The sequence below is a fragment of the Mchenga conophoros genome, linkage group LG18 (genome assembly GCF_057382185.1).
Source record: "Mchenga conophoros isolate Kocher_MC1m ecotype Shallow Benthic linkage group LG18, M_conophoros_male_GT1.1, whole genome shotgun sequence".
Taxonomy (NCBI): domain Eukaryota; kingdom Metazoa; phylum Chordata; class Actinopteri; order Cichliformes; family Cichlidae; genus Mchenga; species Mchenga conophoros.
In genome coordinates, this window is record NC_140543.1 from 16,121,267 (window position 1) to 16,142,415 (window position 21,149).

Sequence of the window (21,149 nt, forward strand, 5' to 3'; positions counted from 1 at the left end):
TTTGCCATATTTTATGCTGAAAAATTCTGAACATTTCTTGATGCAAATGACACATTTTATTGTATATATAATTTTTATGGTAAGAAATGGTGGTGAGATTTTCATTTGTAATATATCTTAAAACGTATTTGATATATGTAGCAAAAATTTCCCAGCAATCATTATATATGTCCAGACTTTGGACCATAAACTTTTTAGGCGATTCAGGGATGCTCGAGCAGAACGGCCACGATGATTTGAGATATAATGACGCAAACATAAACAAACTGCAAAAGCTAAGCAGCAACAAAGCAAAAGATAAAAGTAAAGCAGATTATTTGGAAAAAGTAAAGAAATGAGAAAAGAAAAAGAAAAATCTTTGAAGAAAGGGGGTGGATTAAAAGGAAACGTGTGGAAAATTCACTCACTAAGGTCATCATCATCATCATCATCATCATCATCATCATCAGCGGCATCATCCTCCATACCTTTCCCTCCACAGCAAAGTACGAAGGGGGTGCGGCGTTCCACCACAGCCCGGCACTGTACGCACTTCTTCATGAGGCTGGCACAGTCTGGAGGAAAGATGAAGAAGATCATCAGTGCAAGAAAAAAAAATCTATATTTTCTTTAATACTCACACAGAAGCCAAAAGAGGCAAAATGATGCTGAAAGGTGAAGTTAACTTACTCTCACAAGCGCACATGTGGCCACAGGGCTGGAATAACACCGCTGCCTTTTTATCGGAGCAGACTACACACTCCTCGATCTGTGGACGGACAAACACAAGAAAAATTAAATAATCCTCACTCCTGTCTGTGTCAAGTAGCAGCTGTGCTTCTTGATACCTTAGTTCTCGACTGCACTTGTTCTTTGCAGATGAGACACTTCTTGACACGAGGCGAGCAGAGGGAGCAGGTGGCGATGTGTCCGCAGGGCCCAAAAAGAGTGTCTCTCTTCATGTCTGAACACACCATACACTCCTCCAGTGACTCGATGTTGCTGTTCAGAGACGGGCTGCGGGTGCCCACCTGGCCGCTGGAACAGAAGAGAGTGTGTGAGCGAGAGAGAGAAACGATTACAAGCGAGAGGCCGGAGAAAACGAAAGATGAGGAAATGAAATCAAAAGAACAAAATAGAACATGACTGTACCAAAATGTTATCTCTTCCTTTATATCTTTAACCCTTTAGTGCATACCTAGAATTAATGCCATTCAATGTGTCCCAGACCGCTGCTTCCTTTCACTAATGGGTTTACAGATATCATGTAAAAAGCGCATACAACAACAAAAACATTATAGCCCAGACACAGACGCGCTACGGATATGATCAGCTGTTCACAGCACTTCCTACGTTGGAATATACGTCATCACGTTGTCAGCATGTATTTTGACATGTTTTTATGTTCAGCAACTGATGTCATCTTCCCGGGAATTGTAGTGTTTTCCCCTCCTCCAAGGCCTATCACAGCTCCTCGGGTGCTATTGAAAGGAGATGTCTGACTCTGTGCCTCTCTAATTACAAGTTCCTGGGATACTTAGAACTCTGATTGTGCTATTGGAAATACTTTATTCTTTTTGCTAAATATGCATTTGATTTTTTCCCCTCTCTCCACAGTTTATAAAAAATGATTGCATCTGAGGTTTTAAAAAAACTCAATGAAAGCACCAGAATTTCAAGTTTTTTTCCTGTCCCCTATGCTCCACACGTCTGCTCAGTCTCATGATATTCAGTTTGGTAATTTTTGTGTAATCTTGTTGATGGACGAAAAGGCATCATAAGCATGCTAACTTTCCAGCTTTAAGGTTGGTTGTGTGTTGAATTCCTGAGACTCCATGAAGCAGCTAGCCAAGGAACAGCCTGGCACATAATGTTCTGTGAAACCGTTTCACCTAAGCTTTTATGCAGATTGTCCACGCTTGTTTTTTTATGCTGAGCTCGGCCCGGCACCTCCTGGCTCCAGCTTCATATTCACTGTTTAGTCATGAGTGGCATCAATCTTCACATCCAATTCGGCAAAATGTCAGATGAGAACATTTACCTGCTCTTTTCTTTGTGGCATTTGGCCAAAGCCTTGCAGAGGCTGGGGTCCGGACACAGGTCTAGAGGGGACTGGCCCTTTTTGTTACGAATGGTCAAGTCTGCTCCATTAGCTGCCAGGAAGCAGGCGATGGATGCTGCGCTCTTCTTCTCTGCCCCCTGGGTGCCCAAGCCCATGATTAACTGCAGAGAACAAGAAGGAAGCAGGAAAACACATAAACTTAGAGATGCACCAGGGTTTTTTTTGACATGACAGATTATTTTAAAGTTGAACCTGGGGAAAAGGGAGGTCTGTGATGTGCCTCTACCTCACACACAGTGGAACTTGAACCAGTAATGTAGTTAGGAGTACAGTTTTTTTATTTTATCAATGTCTTCAGATTTAAACTCATGTTAAAATACATACGGGGTCACTTTGAATAACACGATCAGAAAGACATCTTAAGATGACTGTCAGAAAATATATTCTTCTAACCCCGAACCCAAAATCCCATTAACTGTAACATCTGTCTCCCTCCCATAGCTCATCGCCACACTCAGTCTACCCCAATTCAAAGTCTCTCCTGCAATTTAGAACTTCCATGTCTGATTGTCTCCAACCAGTAGCTTTTACATCTCATGCTGATGGAGCCATCGGGCCGGCTAATTCAATTCTCGTTTTGATGGGAGGGGAGAGCCATGGGAGAGTGACCCAACTGCACACATCTCAATTAGGCCTGCTGTCTGTCGGTTCCGCTCCTCCGCGGGGGGAACCAGAGAGGGCAGGAAGCGGGACAGAAGAGAGGAGGTGGAGAAAGAGAAGAAAATGGAGTGGAAGGGAGACAGAAGGTGACAGGTACAGAAAATCTGTCACAGAAGCCATGCATTAAACTTCTCCCCATAGGGCTTAGTGATGTGGTGTTAACATGGAGACAGTTGAGGCCTGACATGGCCCTTTTGGCCTCTACAGAGGGACAGACTCGTTCAGGATGGGTAAAAGGGAGTAGTCACAGGTAGTGCTGGGCGATATGGAAAAAATATTTATCATGATATGAATTATTTTATATCACGATAACGATATATATCACGATATACCACCTGACCTGTGGTCATCTGGAAAGTACGCAGTCTGTAAACAGCGAGCGCAGAGGGTGCAGTCTTTGTTAATGAAATGGTTACGCTCATGTAGGGCTGCGTATCTCTGCTCGTCCGTAGGTCAGTCATCAAGGCATAATGCACGACACTGCAAACATCCTTCTCTACTTTGGCCCGGCATGCGTCATATAAGCGAGGCAACTCGACTTTACTGAAGTGCTTACGTACCTCGGATGAAGGACTTTGACAAGGTCACGAAAGCTGTCCTTCTCAACTACGTAAACAGGGGCCATGCCTTTACAAATGTAATGCGAGATGGCTCCTGTGATTTGTTTATGGTGCTGGGACGTTTTCTCATAAGGGCCTTGTGTGAAAGACTGCTGTATCTTCGGCTGGCTATAGATTTTCTTTTCCCAACTTGCTGCAAAGAAACAGCATCTGCATCAAAATAAACTATTTCCAACAGTGTAATTTTAGTTCTAAGCATCCCAGAAACGATACAGAAAAGCATAAAGTCAAACATAACTTTTAAAAACACCAGCATAGGCTTATAAGGCCCTGAAGGTAAAAAATTACATTTTCTGCAAAAATGACGTCACTTCTGGTTTCGGGCAGGTAATGGCGGACATGCGATAGTTCGCGCTGACCTATATTCCAACGTAGGAAGTGTTACGAACAGCTGATTGGATCGGCAAAGCGTGTTTCTGGAATATTATGTTTTTGTTGCTGCAAGTGCTTTTTATGCAGTTTTTGCAAAGCTATATGTGGAAGGAAACCGTGACCTAGGACAAGCTGATGGCATAAGATGTAAGTACAACTCCTCCGGTTTCATATGCAAAAAAATTATTGCGCTAGCTTACGTGGTTCCAGTTCTACAGGGATTTAAAAATAGTTAGGCAAAACAGAGCGTGCCCGCTCCGACCAGTTTTAAGGGGTTAATGGTATATTTTATGTAATAATTTATAAAATTAGGTTAGAAACAATAGAAACGATAGAAGACAAATGGCACAATAGACACTTTTCTATCGTCCACATGATTGATATATATATATATATATATATATCGTCATATCGCCCAGCACTAGTCACAGGTGCATAAAATCAAGCACCTAGGCATGCAGACTGCTTCAACAAACATTTGTGACAGAATGGGTCACTCTCAACAGTCCCACCATGGGACCGTGATAGCATGCCACTTGTTCAACAAATCTACTTGTAAAATGTTCTCACTGCTAAATATTCCAGTCAGTGGTAGTGGATCTATAACAAAGTAAAAGTGACTGGGAATGACAGAAACTCAGCCATAAATTGGTAGGTCGTGTATTTCTGGAGGATTATTGTGTGGAGCTGTTTTTCAGGAGTTGGGCTTGGCCCCTTAGTTCCAGGGAAAGGAACTCTTAATGCTTCAGTATACCAAGATATTTTGGACAATTGCGTGTTCCCAACTTTGTGGGAACAGTTTAGGGATGCCACTTTCTGTTCCAACATGACCACACACCGATACACAAAGCAAGGTCCATAAAGATATGAATCAACGAGTTTGGTGTGGACGCACTTGACTAGCCCGCACAGAGTCCTGACCACAAGCCGACAGAATACCTTTGGGGTGAATTAGAGCGGAGACTGTGAGTCAGGCCTTCCCGTCCAACATCAGTGTCTGACCTTACAAATGTGCTTCTGGAATAATGGAAAAATGCATTCCCATAAACACAACCCTAAACTCCTAAACTGTTACAGCTGCAAAGGGTGGGCAGACATCATATGTGGACTAAGAATGGGATGCCACTTAAGTTCATATGCGTGTGAAGCCAGACGAGCGAATGCTTTTGGCAGCATAGTGTAAGCTGCATATGTTACAGAGTCACTAGTAGCAGAAAAACAGTGGCTGGTGACCAAACTCGTTAACGAGCCATATTACTGTGCACTGCCTTCCTGGCTTAATATATTTGGGAATGTCTAAATGAATCAGAACATCAGAACAGAATCATATAATAAGATGGCATTCCTAAAATTACTAAGTCAGCCTTTACTGCAGTATGCCAGCATTGTTCATTATTACTGAGCTACAGTAAAAAATTCTAAAAACCTAAAGTTGTATATCAGTAAACACAGATACACAGAAACAAACATTTGTTTTATTTTTATGTATGGCCACCTCCTTAAGAATCCCTGACACACGTAAAATGTGATATAGGATGAACAGCGAGGTTAATAATAGATGCACATGTACCGTGTTCTTGGAAGGTTCCCAGGGCTCCACTTTGCTGACATCTTGCATATCTTGGAGCTGCCGCAATTGGGACAGCGTGTGGTGACGCAGTGCCTCGTGAAGCGGCGTGTCCCCATCCTTGTCCTGCACGTCGAGCTTGGCCTCTGCCCGCACCAGCAACTGTTAAAGAGAAACACATAAACAAAGAGTTGCACAAGCCGACAGCGGAGGGAAACTCGCAGCCGCCGTGAAACAACTTTAATTTAATGCTACAATGCAAATGCCACATCCTGATTTATAAGGTTGCCGGCTGCTCACAATGAACTGCTTCAGCATTGTGCTACCCAATTATAGAGTGCATTTTTTTGTGAGTCCACAAGGTGGCAACGTGGCAATCTCAATCCGATGCTACGCTAACACACTCTAACCAGCCTTAGAGAGCCTTTTTCCCTCCCCTCTGAAGCAGGACTTTGTTCAACTGCAGGACATCCAACCGTATAAATTAAATGTGGAGCTGCACCAATGTTTTTCTACTCCCCTTTGTGCACAGTGTAAAAAGACCGACTGAGAGATGACTAAAGACACAATGCTCACTAAGTAAGGCAAGAAAGAGAGGGAGAACAAATGAGAAAAAGAGGAACCACTAACCCGAACTATCTGGGTGTGCTGGCGCTCCACTGCCAAGTGTAATGCAGTCTGCTGGTTGACATTCTGAATGTCTAAGCTGGCGTTGCCCTGGGTGGTGGGAACAAGAGGGAAGCAAAAAAGCTTAATATACACAAGGGCAACAAACATGTTGTGCACACAGAGATGATAGACAAGTAATGAAATAAGAGAAATAAAAACAGGAAAAAAGAAAATATTTTATATTTAATTCCTTTGCACTTGAAAGACTGCAACATTTTTATTTGCCGTGACAGAACGTTGTTTCCTTTAGCCCTGCCGACCAACAAAGTATCACCCGGGAAGCTGGTGGGGGCAGAGAGAAAAAAAAAAGGCATCCTACAATAACGCTGCATGTGATTGTCATTTCCAATTGCAAACACCTCAGCTGAGGAGATGTGGAGGGAAGATAAGTATTGTGATCAGGCAGCGTGTGAAATCCCAAAGTAATAAGACTGGCTGACTGGCTGGCTTGCTGGCTGGGAAACTGCAGTGCACCTTGTACTGTGGTGCAGTTTTTGAATAGAAAGCTGAGCCATCACTGCGAACAAGCCCAATGCAGGAACTTGGGGAGGAAAAAGCTGTCCCTGCTGAAAGGTAGCTTGCACTGCGAACACTCATGCACTGGAATGTTGCAGCAATGTTACTGCCTTGCACCATATCCTCATTAACCCAGTTCCTGCTTGATCAGGTGACTTTTGCTGTAAACCCGTGTGCGAGTTAGTCTCCAAGGAGCTAAACCTGCAATCTCGGTGAGGAAAAGAAAAAAAAGAAAAGAGCATGAACTTATGATTGCAGGAGGAGGAGGATATGATGGCCCAGCAGCACTAAAGAATACTCCTGGAGGACCAGCGAAGTGTATGGATTCAATAAAAAAAGAAAAAAAGAGGCATGTATAGGAGCTTCAACTGGTCATGCCGTAGACTGCATTTCAGCGGTCTACGGAGGCAGGATAGATTCAAGATTCAAATCTACTTTCTGAAATTTTCATGGAACTACAGCATTGGCGTCAAACACTCCCCAACATCTGGGTATCTAGGTAGATACACAGGGAGCATGCTTCTGCTGCGCTTTTTAAGTGATAATGGTGCCTCTGTAGACATGCTGTTATAAAGTATGTATTACAGAAATAGCTGCCAGGTTAAGTGATTAAGCATGCATTCAAATGTTGCTACCTGGTGCACCAAAAGCTCAGCCACCTCCACGTGGTTGTTGAGGGCGGCCAGGTGCAGTGCAGTATAACCGTCGTCCTTCTTCTCGTCTACGATCCAAGGCCTCGGCAGTTTGGATAACAGCACACGCATGGCACTGCACAGAGGAGGAGGAGGAGGAGGAAGACAAGGGAGGGAGAGAAGTCAGTGCTTTGCTAGATTCTGGGCTTTGGTGCATGAGAAGACAAAAAATCCTTCAAAAAGTCAGGACAATCAAGTTATTTTGGTATAAATTTTCTGATGTAATCAAAAACCTATCTATGACTCTCAGTCACTGTGCCGTACACGTCACAGTGACTGTGCCACTTATACACAGCACACTCCAATACACAGCTTTTCTTTTTGCAGCAGGGCATATCCCATTTTCACACATGGCGACAAGAATACTAAATCAACTTAGGGAGGAGTTGCTTTACCAAGCACAGTGTTATTTACATCAAGCTTTGAGCAGTGCAAGTGCTGCGTCTTATCTGAGAGTGTCCGTCCCCCCTACAGACTCTTGATTTAAAAAGGGCGGTCACATTTCCCTTGATGATGCGCAAAAGCGCATATCATTGGAAGGCAACTTGGTAATCAAGATTTAGCTGCATTCACTCAGGTCTCCTCCTGGGGAAGAAACCGACGAGGTGGGAAGGGAGAAACATCTATTGTTTAAACAGAGCTGTTAAACAGAAGTGGTCCCGTGTGTCGACAAGAACCGGTTCAGTGTCACTGAAGGTCATTTAGAGGATGTGTGCCACATAGACATGTGGCTGCAAAGGCAAATGTATGAGAGGAGTCACAGTGTCAGAGTAGGGATGAAAAGAAAAAAAGAAAGAAAGGCCGACAGTGTCATTAAAGAAAGACAGAACGGCACATACATATTTCCATTGTTTATTAACTACAAAGGCTGGAGAACATTAAAGTCAGAGAATGGAAATCTACGCTGAAGTCAAAATATGTAGATTTTACTTAAAAAGTTGTAATTAACAGTGTTGTAATTAAATGTCTTAGTGGCCTTCTTCCAATTAAACAAAGCAGGTTTCACAGTATGGCAGTTTTACTTAAATATGTATTTCACCTCATTCATTATCTCTCTGTTCTTGACCCTAACTTCGTTCCTACTCTAGCCCATGGGCATACAGAAGAGAGAAATATTAAACGCTCAAATGAGACAAATTCCCGCTTTTAATGTGCAAACAGTGCATCAACTCACTTTGTTCACATAAAAAGAAATATAAAACAACATTTAGAAAAGCACATCCCTGAACTCTTCTTGTATCTTCTCTGTAGATAGGTACACAGTGTACCTTCAGGCACCATTAAGGCAGCAGCAGCAGTGCTGGGGGGAACACTTCTGACCTTGTTTAACCCTGAATACGCATGCAGGGCATATCTTTAAAATGCGACAAAAAAGAAGCGGCCAGTTCGGCGCTGGCTCTTTGATACAACTGACCAGCGTGCACTGGGGTGCTTAAGATAAGCAGGATCTCAAACAGTAAAATGAGGCAGTGGGTTTGGGCACAGGGCAGGAAAGGCCACGGTCGACACTGGTCAGTGAAAATGCTCAACTGTTCGAAATAAAACAATAATCTAGCAAGCTTTTGGTCTAAATGGGAACAGGACGGCTGGCTCTCTGCGGGTGTTTTTTTGCTAAACCTATAGCTCGCCTCCCTCCCACTGGAATAATGAAAGAGAGCATCATCAGCACACCCTCTTGAGGAAAGCAGAGAGGCACGGGGCAGGCAGTCAGCACCTCTGTACGGACAGAGATTCAGGGCTGGCGTACTGCTGCAGTGATGAACAGCGCAGCACACTGATCCCAGTCTCCCTTGCTCTTTTGCTCACTCTCTCTCTCTCTCCCTCTCATTGCACAGACCCACACACACACACACACACACACACACACACACCTGCATTGCTTGCAGCCATCTTCAACCACTTAATGCAGAGGAGCACTGCTTAAATGTGATAGCAACCGCACCCATTCTGCCTAATCTCACATTCATAACGTGTCCCCTTTGTTACAAAGACGTATTTGCTTACATACTGTAGATTTTACATCTCATAGGGGACTTCTGAGGAATTTCATCCGTGGCCCACCCGCTGGGTAGGAGTTGAGGCTTAAACAAGCAAATCATTCAAGAAAAGATTTTGCCACATAAGGTTATCGCCTGAAGCTGCAACGCAAAACTTGTTCCCAGTGGTTCAAAACAACACTCGTTTAGCCTTGGCGAAGAATTGGCTACATAGGGACACGCTGCATTTTTTTTAAACCACAAGTTCCCACCAGAATCAAGGGCAAAACTGTCCCACATGAAGCCCCCGTTCTTACCAATTTTCTCACTCCTACTGGCAGAACATTCGCACATCTGGATTGGCTGGAAATATCCACCATCTATGGAAAAACCGGCCAATGAACGCACACCGGCTTTAATACAAGGGCACAGTGGCGCCTTCTAGCGTCCGAATCAGGCGCTTGAGCACTGAGGCGGGTGTTCGCTGGCGTAAGGAGCCCCTCCAATATAAGTCTAGATTGACAGGCTCCCCTGCCACGCTGGGTGAAATGGGCAGACATTAATATTAATGCCCCATACTAGCACTGCTGCAATGCAGTTAAGCTATTTGCTGTAAAAGCAGAAAAAAAGACTGAATTAAGAACTGAGAAATAAATTTAAGTTGTGTTTTTATCTCTGGGGTGAGTGGTGTTAGCTGCAACTGAGGGGAGTATAGGAGAAACTGCGTGTTAGCTGATGAGGTCGGACGTTGAGAGGAAGAAAAGAGGAGAAAAGAGCGATTCTGACCAGCCCAGGCTGCAGAGGTTTTACTGAGCAGAAGAATGACTTGACCTGGGAGCTAACATTCACATAATTGAGATAACTGATGACTTAACCTTATAAAATAATGCTAGGGTGAATATGGAAAAGGGTATGCTAGCATATAGGGGATAAGGGGGTACGTCATGAAACTGGGTCACCCTGTGAGAGATCTCAAAGAGCCCCTCAGGAACGCCACACTGGGTCTTGTTGTCTTTGGCTGCTATTTGTCATTGACTGTGACTCTGATGCCCTCAGCTTTGTGTGTGTTGGCATTTGTCATTGCATGTAAGACAGTGTGTGTGCTCGCAATTGCTGGTGTGAGTGTGAGGGTCGACAGGGCCCTTCTGCTGCCCTCGCCTGGCTGACAGCCATCTGTGTGGTGGTCAGTAGCCGTTATTACAACAGGAAGTGAGAGTCAGGGGACAATAACGTGGGTAGGACAGGGCAGAACAGGAACAGTCAACATCCAGTCTAAGATTAATGGCTGCGCACAAACATATGGTTACTCTGATGTGGGAGACGTGTTTGGCATACCGTCACTCGTTAAATAAGGCTTCGAGCCCAAGAAAAAGATCCCAATTCTGCATCGGAAATGAGTCACCAAAAGGTGCCACCTGCTTCAAGAAAATAAAATTGCTTTATGCAGCCATTAATGAAAATGATCAGTCTCGCAAATCTTACAGTGTTTATATGGTTGAAACGTACAGATCCAAAGAATATGGCTGCAAAAACCCAGTACCTTCACCAAAGCTTCTGTATCAAAGGTAATTCTTGGCCTTAAAATAAAATCCCAGCAAAAACTCTTCTTCTGCAAAGCTTCCAACAGTTTCAGGGACACAAATAGATCTGTTTTTATCCATATCAGGTAAAGGAAATTTAATGGATTGTATGACAACGGAGCAAACTGCACCTGCCAATCAAGACCATGTAATACAGCTGTAAAAAGCTGATAAGCAAACCTTTGGCTCAATGTATTTTGTCAAAAAAAAAAAAAAAAAATGTTATTTGCCCAGCCTTTTTTAAACCGCCTAACAGAGCTGAACTGGTAGCATTCCTTTCTACCTTACAGTAGGATTCTTTCCCCCTCCCAGGTCCTTCTTGGAACAGCCTTTCCAGAAGAGGCAAGTTCAGACGATACATGAGGTGTCAGCTCATTGAGGACTGGATCAATATATTCAGGTCCTTTGAAATAGTGGACCCACTACCTGACAAATCATTCACAGCTGCAGCACACTACCGCTGAAATGGAAAACCCACTTCTCCCCTTCCCACTCCGAGCAGGGAGGTGCTCTTCATCATGTGTGAGGCTCGATCCCCCCAACTCACCAGCAGCTGGTAGGGGGAAGAGTCATAAAACCGCTTCAGTGATGTTAAAACATGCTTACCGAAGGAGACTGCTTGACTGGTATGCTGCATACTTCTAATGCCTTGTGTGTGTGCACATATGTGCGCAACTTCAATTACAGTAATTCAAGTAGCTGATATTCTTAATGCAAATATAACCCTCAGAGTTCATCGCGGGCACTGCCACACTCCTAGATGCAATTAGTTACAAGTTCACTTTGTCATGACCATCCCACAGGTATGTGCCATCCTGCTGTGGACAGAGTAAATAAACACAAGTAGCGTCCAGACCAGCAGTGCAGCAGAGAGCTGGGGACAAGAACCTAACTGGCTCCGCTCGATAAAAAAAGCTTTCATTACCATGCCGTGAAGAGAATAATTTTCCCCACAATGTGACCTTCCCCTGCCTGCCTCTACCTGAGGCCCCTGAGTGAGCATGCTTTTATTACGGACTATTTGCATAAACCAGGAAGGAAAGGGGTGCATTTCTCTGATGTTTTGATTATCGCTATAGTATTGCCGCTGCCTTGAAGGTTGTCCAGGAGACAAGAGATGCATTTTGAAACATCTCCAATTCAGTTTTCTGTCCATTTGGGCAGTGGGTGTGGTCTATAAAGGCTTAGCTTTAATTAGCCGTAAATCACCTGGTGATACGGAGTGCCCTGATTCATGGCAAGTCATGAAAAAGGAAAAAAAAAAAAAAAGGGACAGCAAGACAGTCAGAGAAGCCCAATGGCGCGTTAATATCCCATTGGTTCGAGATGACCCAATTATTTTCCCATGCTCCTCTTCCTTTGCACTTCATTCTCCTCAGCACCTTGAAAAAGCCTCATTTTCATTGCTGCACAAGCCATAATAGTCATAATACACATCCTTTTACTTAACAAGGGAAGAATGACATAAAAGAAGGAGCAAGGACATGCAGATTATATTAGACTAAAGAGACATCTAAATCATACTTACACTTACCAGAGAATGGCTCAATAACATCATTACTTATAAAACATCTATATAATTATTGAACACCACTTTTCCCCCTTATAGGGTTGGATAGACCGGGACTAGTGCAAGTATTTTGACAGCAGGGAGAAAAAAATGTATATTAACCCACTGAAAGGTTTAAAAAAAGATTAATTAATTCCACTTAATGTGAAAAAAATGACACAAATGTAAATGTTACTAAAACCATGCGTTAGTAAAACAAAGAAATAAATTGGAATATTCTGGAAAACAACTTGGAGCCATAATTTGTCCAAAATATGAAGGAAAAATATGATCTTGGTAAGCATGACTTCCTGTGATAGCCCTCAATGGAAGCAAATTATATCATTTAAATGAATAAAGCATATAAGGGAAGTGCAATGAGAATTAGACCATGATTTTATTATGGATTGTTAATGAATACTAAAAATTCAACCGCATCTATAAAGGGAAGCTGGGAAAAAGAACTCAATATTGAAATATAAAAGAGTGACTGGCAAATCACATGGAAGAACCCCCAACCCACTAATTTTTGGGCGTGGAGGGAATTTTGCAGAAATAATGTAATTATATGTTTACTTTAATCCTGCCTGTGATAAAGCAAAAACCCTCAAGTAAAAAGTGTGCTGGAGAGAGAATGCATCCATAAATGTTAGCACTTGGAGAAACATCAGAATAGCTAAAACAAATCGCACAGTATGCATAATGGTAAAAAAAAAAAAAAAAGAAGAAGAATTAAATATGTTTCTCTAACTTTTCTGTACCTTATGTAATTTTACAAATAGCCCCATTCTGCAAAGGAATAAATGACTGGTGAAAATATTAGAAGTGGCTTGTTAAAAGTCTATAAAATGGAAATGATGTCAGCCTGACCCCTCAAACCTGGGTCTGTAGAAAAAGTCACAAGTAGGGTGCAATATGGTGAAGAAAGGACTCGACGATGAGGATTCAATAACCAAACCCTTTGACATGTCATTGGATCTATAATTCTGTTTAAAACAGAAGCTACTTTCAGCTGCTCCCTTATTCACAAGGGGTCGCCACACCAGGAAGCGCCACATGTTTAATTTGGCAGAATTTTGCCCTTCTTTGAGCAACCCCAGAGGGATTTGTGTCTTCTCCTGAGATTGAACCAGGGATCTTTCAGTTCTTAAGCGAATGTATAAACCATTACATTTTCAATCCTAAAACAGATTTGGGAATGATAATACCATTGCACTGCACCAGAAGAATCTTATACCATCTATGAAAAGCATGGTGTTAGTATCATGTTTTTGGGCCTGTTTTACTACATGTAGGATAGGATGGTGCATCATCCTCAATATTTTCCACAGTAAATACTCTAATATACTCTAATATTTTTATTTCATTTGGTTTACTGGCTTCTCTACTTTTAGTAAAGTGATTGTATTTTTTTAAAGGATTTAGTGAATATGGAAATCCAGGATGGTACATATGTTTTAAACAAGTATAACAGTCAATGCTGATATTTGGACAATATATTGGTGCATCGCTAACATAGTTGGTTATATTGACATAGAAGTATAATAAACCTTGAAAGCAACAACTTTCTCTTTCTTGTGTTAGGCCTCAATCACACAGGCTTGCAGATTGATTGGAGCCCCATCTGGGATCTGGTCAGTGGTTGTCAAGGACCCTTCCCTTTCTGTGTCATGCCACCACATCACTGCCGTTTGAATGCTTCTCAAATGTTTAGGCTAAAGCTCTTTCACTCAGCAACATCTACACTGCACAATCTGTGAGGCCAGTGTTTCATTCCCGATTAACAATTATTTTGCTGTGACTGAGATACTGGTCATGCTTTAATCATAAAGCTTATTTCACACTTATTTTAGAACCAAAACTAGACATACTCCTGCTTGGTAAAATTAACTACAAGCCTTTCCAGATATACGCTCAAAGCAGTAAATAGAAGCGAGTGACTGGCTACGAGTTCTGCAGAGCGGTGGAGAATTCGGCCACTCTGCAAGTCCTTCGATCGACAGCCACTCATCAGCCGGCCACTGTCACTGTATGGGAGGACAGTCTGAGAGGCCCCTATGATCTACAGGCTCAGGGAAAATCTAGCAACTTAAATCACTCCTGACTCCCGACCCCACCTCCCACCTTTTTATGCCTACAACCATGTCACAAATACATAAGCCCCACATTTCCACTGAAACACTCATTTCTCTATGGTTTAAGCTGTATTAGTGAAAACCTGACAGCATCCCCCCTCAAGCATGATGGCAAAATGATGACAACGCACCATCAATTTTTCTACCACAGTAATTGGCAGAGCAGATCCAAAGTGACACAAACAAACTGCAGTGCTGCAGCAGATGAGTCTGACTTCTTCGGCATTTTTACTTATAGGCACATAAGCAGAAGACGACGCTGTGGCTGAAGGAGGAGTTTGGTAATTACAATCTATTGTTTGCAGTGGAAAATAATGGGGATCAAAGGACATTGTATCAGCTACTGCCTTCCCTAAGCACTGAGACAACAGGCCATATGTTCCACAGCAGCACAGAAAATGTCTAACAGCCAACTTGTTAATGGAGGGGAAATAGAGCTTATATCAATGTACTGTACATTACACACATACAGCACGGAAACGTCAACAGATTCCCCATAGATCCAGACTCATGATTCATTGCACAGATACTGCAATGAAGGTTTTCCACAGCAATTTTCCACATAGGCTACTCTGCCTAATCCCAATAATGTTTTTTTTTCCCCCTCCACAAAATGAAAGCCAATTTTCTTGAGCATGCAAGCATCACGCGAGTATCCACACAGCCACATGCACAAACACACCAGGAGACATAAACTAACAGAACTTCTTATCCTGTCTGACCTGTCGTGCTGCATTTACATGGAGCCATTGACTTCAGTGTCCATACGGGTTACCAAGGTAACATGGCCTGCATTATTCAACAGCTAAGCTTCGTTTTGATCTGAACACTGACCTGAATGTGTCCCTCAGAGTACATTAAGATTACGAATACCCACCGAAAAAAAGAAAAAAAAAAAAAAAGAAAAGAAAATGTATACCTTAACTGGACATAGAAAGCTAAACAAAGACAAAGCACATTTAACCACACATAATAATTACATCTCTCTCAGAGACTGATACTCAGTACTGCTCAGGGATATGAATTTGAATCCTAAAAAATACTCTTGTGACATTCCCAACCACAATCTAGGATGATGATAATGATATTCACTGTATGATACTAGTAGAATTTTGATAAATGACAAAATGTAAGAAATTCAAAATATTTGGTTATCTGTATAACTCTGGCTCTCTGAAAACCTCACTCAGTTATCTGAGGGCAGGAAAATATTAACATAAATTAACCCAATGCCCTATTAAACAGTAAAAAAAGGGCAATTAGGAGCTGCATCAAAAATTTTATATCAGTTTACTTTGCTGATGCTTCACCTCCCTACCAAGTTTTATGAAATTTGACTTAAAAGTAAGTTTTTGTGTAAAAAAACAAACAAAACAAAACACAGCGATATATATGTATAAAGTAGAACTGACTGAAGAAATACCTGACAGCAAGTAACTAGCTGCATAAAATGTTACATACCAGCAAATTTTCTTCAGTTTTGTGTGGCGTGAAACTGTATTTAGCAATATTGAACTGTTACAGCAATGTTTTACACGTGTTCACTAAACTACGAAACAAGCAGCAAAGCTCAATGTTTCCTAAAAACACAAACCAATGTGAAACACTGGTGTTAAAGTGTCACCTAATGCACAAATAAATTCTAAAACTTATTCCAATACATCAAATAAATAGATAAACTACACTAGTTTTTTAAGTGGTGGAGACAATATTAAAGATGTCTGACAGCTGCGCTGTGAAAGTATATCACCTTGCTCTGTCATATTTATTACCTGCATTGCTGAGGCACTTAAAGTGCCACAAATAAATCCTGCTCTTTCTAGGTTTGGCAAGTGGGCAAAAAAGGGGAAAAAATGCCATCAGTTAGTACAATGGCTTCACAATGCAAGCATTTCTCTTTGCATGCTATAGTCACTTTCCCAAAAGCTCTTATGTCCTTGAGTCCCTTCCGTATGGGCTGTACCTCTCCCTCACTCCTTCCCTCCCTCCATCCCTCATTTCTTCTCTTCCCCCTCTATCCATCCATCCATGCCTCCCTCCCTCCGCTACCCCCAACCCTCCCTCTCCCTGCATGTGCTATAGCAACATAGCAGCCAGGACTCAATGTTTCAGCATGCCACAGGACAGACAGAGCATTACAGCATGGCTGAGCTTATCTATTGGCTCAGAGCCACTGTTGGCCCAACCCTAGGAGGAAGTGTGGGCGTTCTGATTGGTCATAGGGGGATTGGGGCTTGTATCAGCGTGTCCTCTGGCTGATCTGTTGGAGTGGTCCCAGCTCATAGAGAGGTGGACAATTGAGGGACTTTTCAAGTAACTCACAGTGCATGCTGCAGCAAAGTGGTACCCAGGCTCGCTGCATGAACCAGTCACTGCACTACATCTTTGATGGTTTCTCACTCCAGTGACTTAACTATTGAATAGGATACAGCGACACAATGCAGAGCCTAAATGAACAACCAGGGGAATAAAATAAAACAAAGGCCTAAATAATTACAAAATACAGGAGCACCAGCTTAAATCAAGGTGCACAGTGTGCATGGTGTGGATTTCTAGGTTTATGTTGAAATATCGCAGTCTTGATTTATCTTTTAATGAACTGTAGCTGCCCACCTGGAAATAGGTTCATTTCCACCAACATCCCACAAGCAGGAATGATCTAATATTACTGTGTACATTGGATTGAACATGGCAAACGGCAGATAAAACTGAAAAGACTAACAAATGCGTCACTGTGTCTGAGGAAGATCACTAATTTTGACCAAATTATATGACGTTCATGACAGTCTGCAAAGTTTGTGACAAAGTTTTCACACTGTTCTCAAACGCTAAATCATCTTTGTGTCTATAGAAGCTCTCTTGAGTCAGGATAAAAACAATCTTTAAAATCAGAAAGTCAAACTGTTGTTAGGTTAGGGCAAGCACAACAATAAAACCCATGCAGAGTGCATGGGTTGTTTGCATCCTTCCTTCTATTAAAAAAAAAAAAAAGAAGAAGAAGATCATAAGCTATAAATTGAGGATGAGAAAATGGCTGTGGATCACAGGCATTTGTGCGACGGTATCTGTGGAGTTTGTGAGTCACTTATTGGTAAAAAAAAATGTGGCACCAGTAAGCCACGGTAAAATATCAGAGATGCAGAGGAACTTCCCCTGCAGTGAGGCTGAAGGGAACAATGGGTAACTGGATCAGAGAAGCTGACTGCCACTGGCTTCCCCCTCCAGCACCCAGGTAGGTTGGCCCTATTCATAAATCACTTTTATTCCTCCAAGCGCTCAACAGCCTCACCTCTTCAAATGATGCACTGTGTAAAGGGAAAAGGAGGCAGGCGGGTGTGGGGGGACAGGATACAAAAGCGGGGAGCTGTGGGAGGAGGCAGAAGAGAGGTGCTGATGGTGAAGTACGTCGAAATTAAGATGGTTAAAATCGTAAACATCTTTACTCTGTTTAACCGCTTTCTCTAAACTAAATCAGTATTTTTATCCACCTGAAAACTGAGCTTTCACAAAGACATCCCCAGAGGGTGTAAATCTGGAAAGGGCCAGTGCAGTGTAACAGTGTGGATACGCTAAACAGAACTTTCACATAGTAATGACTTAAAATAAGTCCAGTAACGATCAGGGGATGAGTGCCAGAGTGGACTGATGAAGAAAGTCTTGAATCCCCTCCAAAATGTTCTCTCAGGTTATTTCCCAGCCAAATTTTTTCCAAATTTCAAAAGATACCATCAATGTTTTCTGTTATGATGCGTGTCCTATGGTGGTTGTAGCGTGACCTTTTTTGGGGGGCAATAGTACCAAATGAGAACAATAAACGCAGGACAATTAGGGAATTAGGGTAGAGGTGAGGGAGAGGGAGGATTTACAGGACAAGTGAAGCCAAAGCCAACTTTGTATAAAATTGGCAAAGATTTTTTGCATACCTGAGAAAGAGACGACTGGACAACCCAAAAACGTAATTCCTCTGGACACGGCTGTCGCTGTCACTTTCACGGAGGTTTATGCCTCCGTGAAAACACTAATGTGGATGCAAATCATCCTGTATTTGGACAGCTTAATATAGACATAACCACAGGGAAGGCCCAGGCTCATGGAAAATGAGCATGAAGATGTACTTAAAAAACACAAATTGAACTTATTAAAAGCACCTTTAATCCCTATATGATGTTCTCTGGTGGGAAGGTACACAGAAAGGTGAAATTAAGATATACTGAAAGACTGAACAAAAACTTCCAGGCCAGCTTGAAGCTCAGCGAAAAAACAGATGTTACACCATCAAAACAAACCAGAATTCCCAGTGCAAAACTTCCCAATCCAAGAGGAAACCTGCCTCTCACTTAGGTAAACTGATAAATGAGCTCTCGTAGGGACTGACCATCATAAGAACAAACCTAAAATACATAACGCTTATTAAGAGACATTTATTCCACAACCATGTGAAAAAGACTCGTCCTACTGCAAAAGGCTATTTTTCTTGTAAGTAATGGTCACAGATGCTTGCAGTAAATTTTGGAATACACTGCTGAATATAAAGTTTTACATACAAAACCTACAATTGTACACACAGCAGTTTTGCAAGCTTGTCTGTAGTCAGTGCAATCAATGCTGTTGCTATGTGGGGGGGGCACTTTTACAAACCCCCTCGTTGTAAAGGAATGCTAAACAACCAGCAACCATGCGAAACCCTCTTCCTAACAGTACATTACAAACACTTTGTGATATACCCTGTGAAGCTGGAATCCCACTAGGTGCAAAAGCTCTTCCTAACACCAACTGGAAAGAAGGATCCATCCATCCACAATTTTCTTCTGCTTATCCAATTCAGGGTCGTGAAGTACATAAAAGTCCAGTCAAAAATTCTCAACCCTTTGAAATCTGAACTATAATAAAATTGCCAGAAAATTGAAAAATGGAGTGTTTATTGAACTGACAAGTAAAAAAAAAAAAAGAATTTGCATATATGAGTTTTAATTTGTATCATATTTGCAACGCGCAGACTTTTTTTTGTTTTTGCAATTTATTGCTTGAAAATATATTTTACTATTTATTTAGAGTTTTCTTTTGGGAGGGTAGGGCATATCACACTGATGATGCAGAAGTCTCAAAAACTGGCAAATACTCATGTATTAAATGTGACAGACTAGGAATTAACGAGTTAACTGCAGGTCTTACTTTGCCAGTTGTGCTAAATCATCATCCCACCATGGCCCTCAACTATCCCTTAGTTATGCTGCTACAGGCTCAGGCAGCTGGGGGCCTTTTCATACTTTTCCATGCTCGCCTATTTTCTCTTCTCTTTCTCTTCACCCTCAAGCAGTCTCTGCAGGCGGCTTAGCCCGGTTCTGTCAAATATCTCTTCCTATTAAAAGCAAGTTCTTCGTTCCCACAAACGCCAAGTACTTGCTCATAGAGGACCAATTGATTACTGAGGTTCTCTCTTATTTTAGGTTCTTTACTTCATAGTTTAAAGGATTTTCCGATGACTGCTGTAGTGAACTGAGGCTTTCATGAGGCCTAGCCAGTACTGCGCTATAACGATATACTTGACCTAACATTGTTGTTGTACTTTAATATCACTTTTTTTTTTAAAGGAAGAAAAAAAATATAAAATATAAAAAATATAAAGTTCACACCTTTATTTTTGTACTATTTAAAAAGATTAATTTATAGAAGAAACACAGAAAAACATTAAAATATTTTACTTATTCTTTGTGCAAATGTCTTATCAGATGTAATCAAATGTTGCATTTGTTTAACACAAGTGCTGAAGTTTTTTTTTAAAGTGGAGATATGTCCTAACCGATAATCATGAAGAGAACAAGCGCACCCACCCCTTCATCCAGTGAAACAAAGCACATCCATTAGTAGACCCTTTTCTTATTGATCGATTAACTGCTCAGCTAAACATTCAGCCCTGTGCTATTCATCATGGAGGGAAGATATAAGCCATGCCGCAGAGTTTCGAGGCAGGAGGGATGTCGGGATGTAATTGAGATTAAACTGGTGGGTTGGGTAGCTGGAACAGGCAGAGAGGAGACCCAAAGGAGGGGGATACACATAACACACAAGGGCATCCTCAGCGGAGTTTGTTAGAAGCCACAAAAACCTTAACCAACTTAGGGGAGAGAATCAAAACACAAGCCCAGACGTGCATGAACGGTAAGTGCATTAACTGTGTGTAAATTTAAACAGAGTACATAAAAAGGCTGAAATTACCATTTATTCAATTTGAAGTGGTTTGCAAACAGAGAGACTGTGGGACAGTCATTTATCTAGCTGCAATTCCCAGCCTTGATTGGCCTTGTATGGTCAAGTTCTGAGCTTGAAATCCATTTTAGCCAGCAAAATGGTCATTTCTTTTAATTGAAAAGCTATCATTTGCAGTGCCAATACATTACTTACACTACACACTTAAATCTATGCAGAATTATCTCCACAATGAAAAGGGTCTGAGATGTAACTAAGGGACTGAGGTTCTTAAAAAGCTTATCAAATAAAGGACTAGCAAACTGCGTGAAATTTTTCCACCTCATGAGAAGACAATGAAATACAAAAACATTAGCTTTCTTAACATTCGGTTTTTTGCTGTTAAAATGCAGGTGAGGAGAGTAATAGGACTCGTGGAGGTACCAGTGGGAGGCTAGAATCTGGAAGTTTAAAACAGAGAAGAACAGAGAGTAAAAAGAGCGAGGGCACTGAGGACGGTGCTTTC

General features: G+C 41.9%; 1 protein-coding gene across 9 annotated transcripts in view; it reads right to left on the reverse strand.

The window, feature by feature from the left end:
• The window catches only part of mib1 (MIB E3 ubiquitin protein ligase 1), a 59,272-nt gene that overhangs the window by 4,809 nt on the left and 33,314 nt on the right, over positions 1–21,149 (reverse strand). For 4 of the 9 annotated variants that reach the window (XM_085255785.1, XM_085255788.1, XM_085255784.1 and 1 more), the window contains 8 exons: positions 17,727–17,801; positions 7,141–7,273; positions 5,951–6,037; positions 5,324–5,482; positions 2,021–2,202; positions 828–1,017; positions 670–748; positions 408–554 (listed from right to left, as the gene is read on the reverse strand). In XM_085255785.1, coding sequence (XP_085111911.1) covers positions 408–554; positions 670–748; positions 828–1,017; positions 2,021–2,202; positions 5,324–5,482; positions 5,951–6,037; positions 7,141–7,273; positions 17,727–17,801 — 1,052 coding nt within the window. The remainder of the gene's footprint in view (positions 1–407; positions 555–669; positions 749–827; positions 1,018–2,020; positions 2,203–5,323; positions 5,483–5,950; positions 6,038–7,140; positions 7,274–17,726; positions 17,802–21,149) is intronic. The other 5 variants (XM_085255790.1, XM_085255787.1, XM_085255786.1 and 2 more) reach the window with 2 other exon arrangements.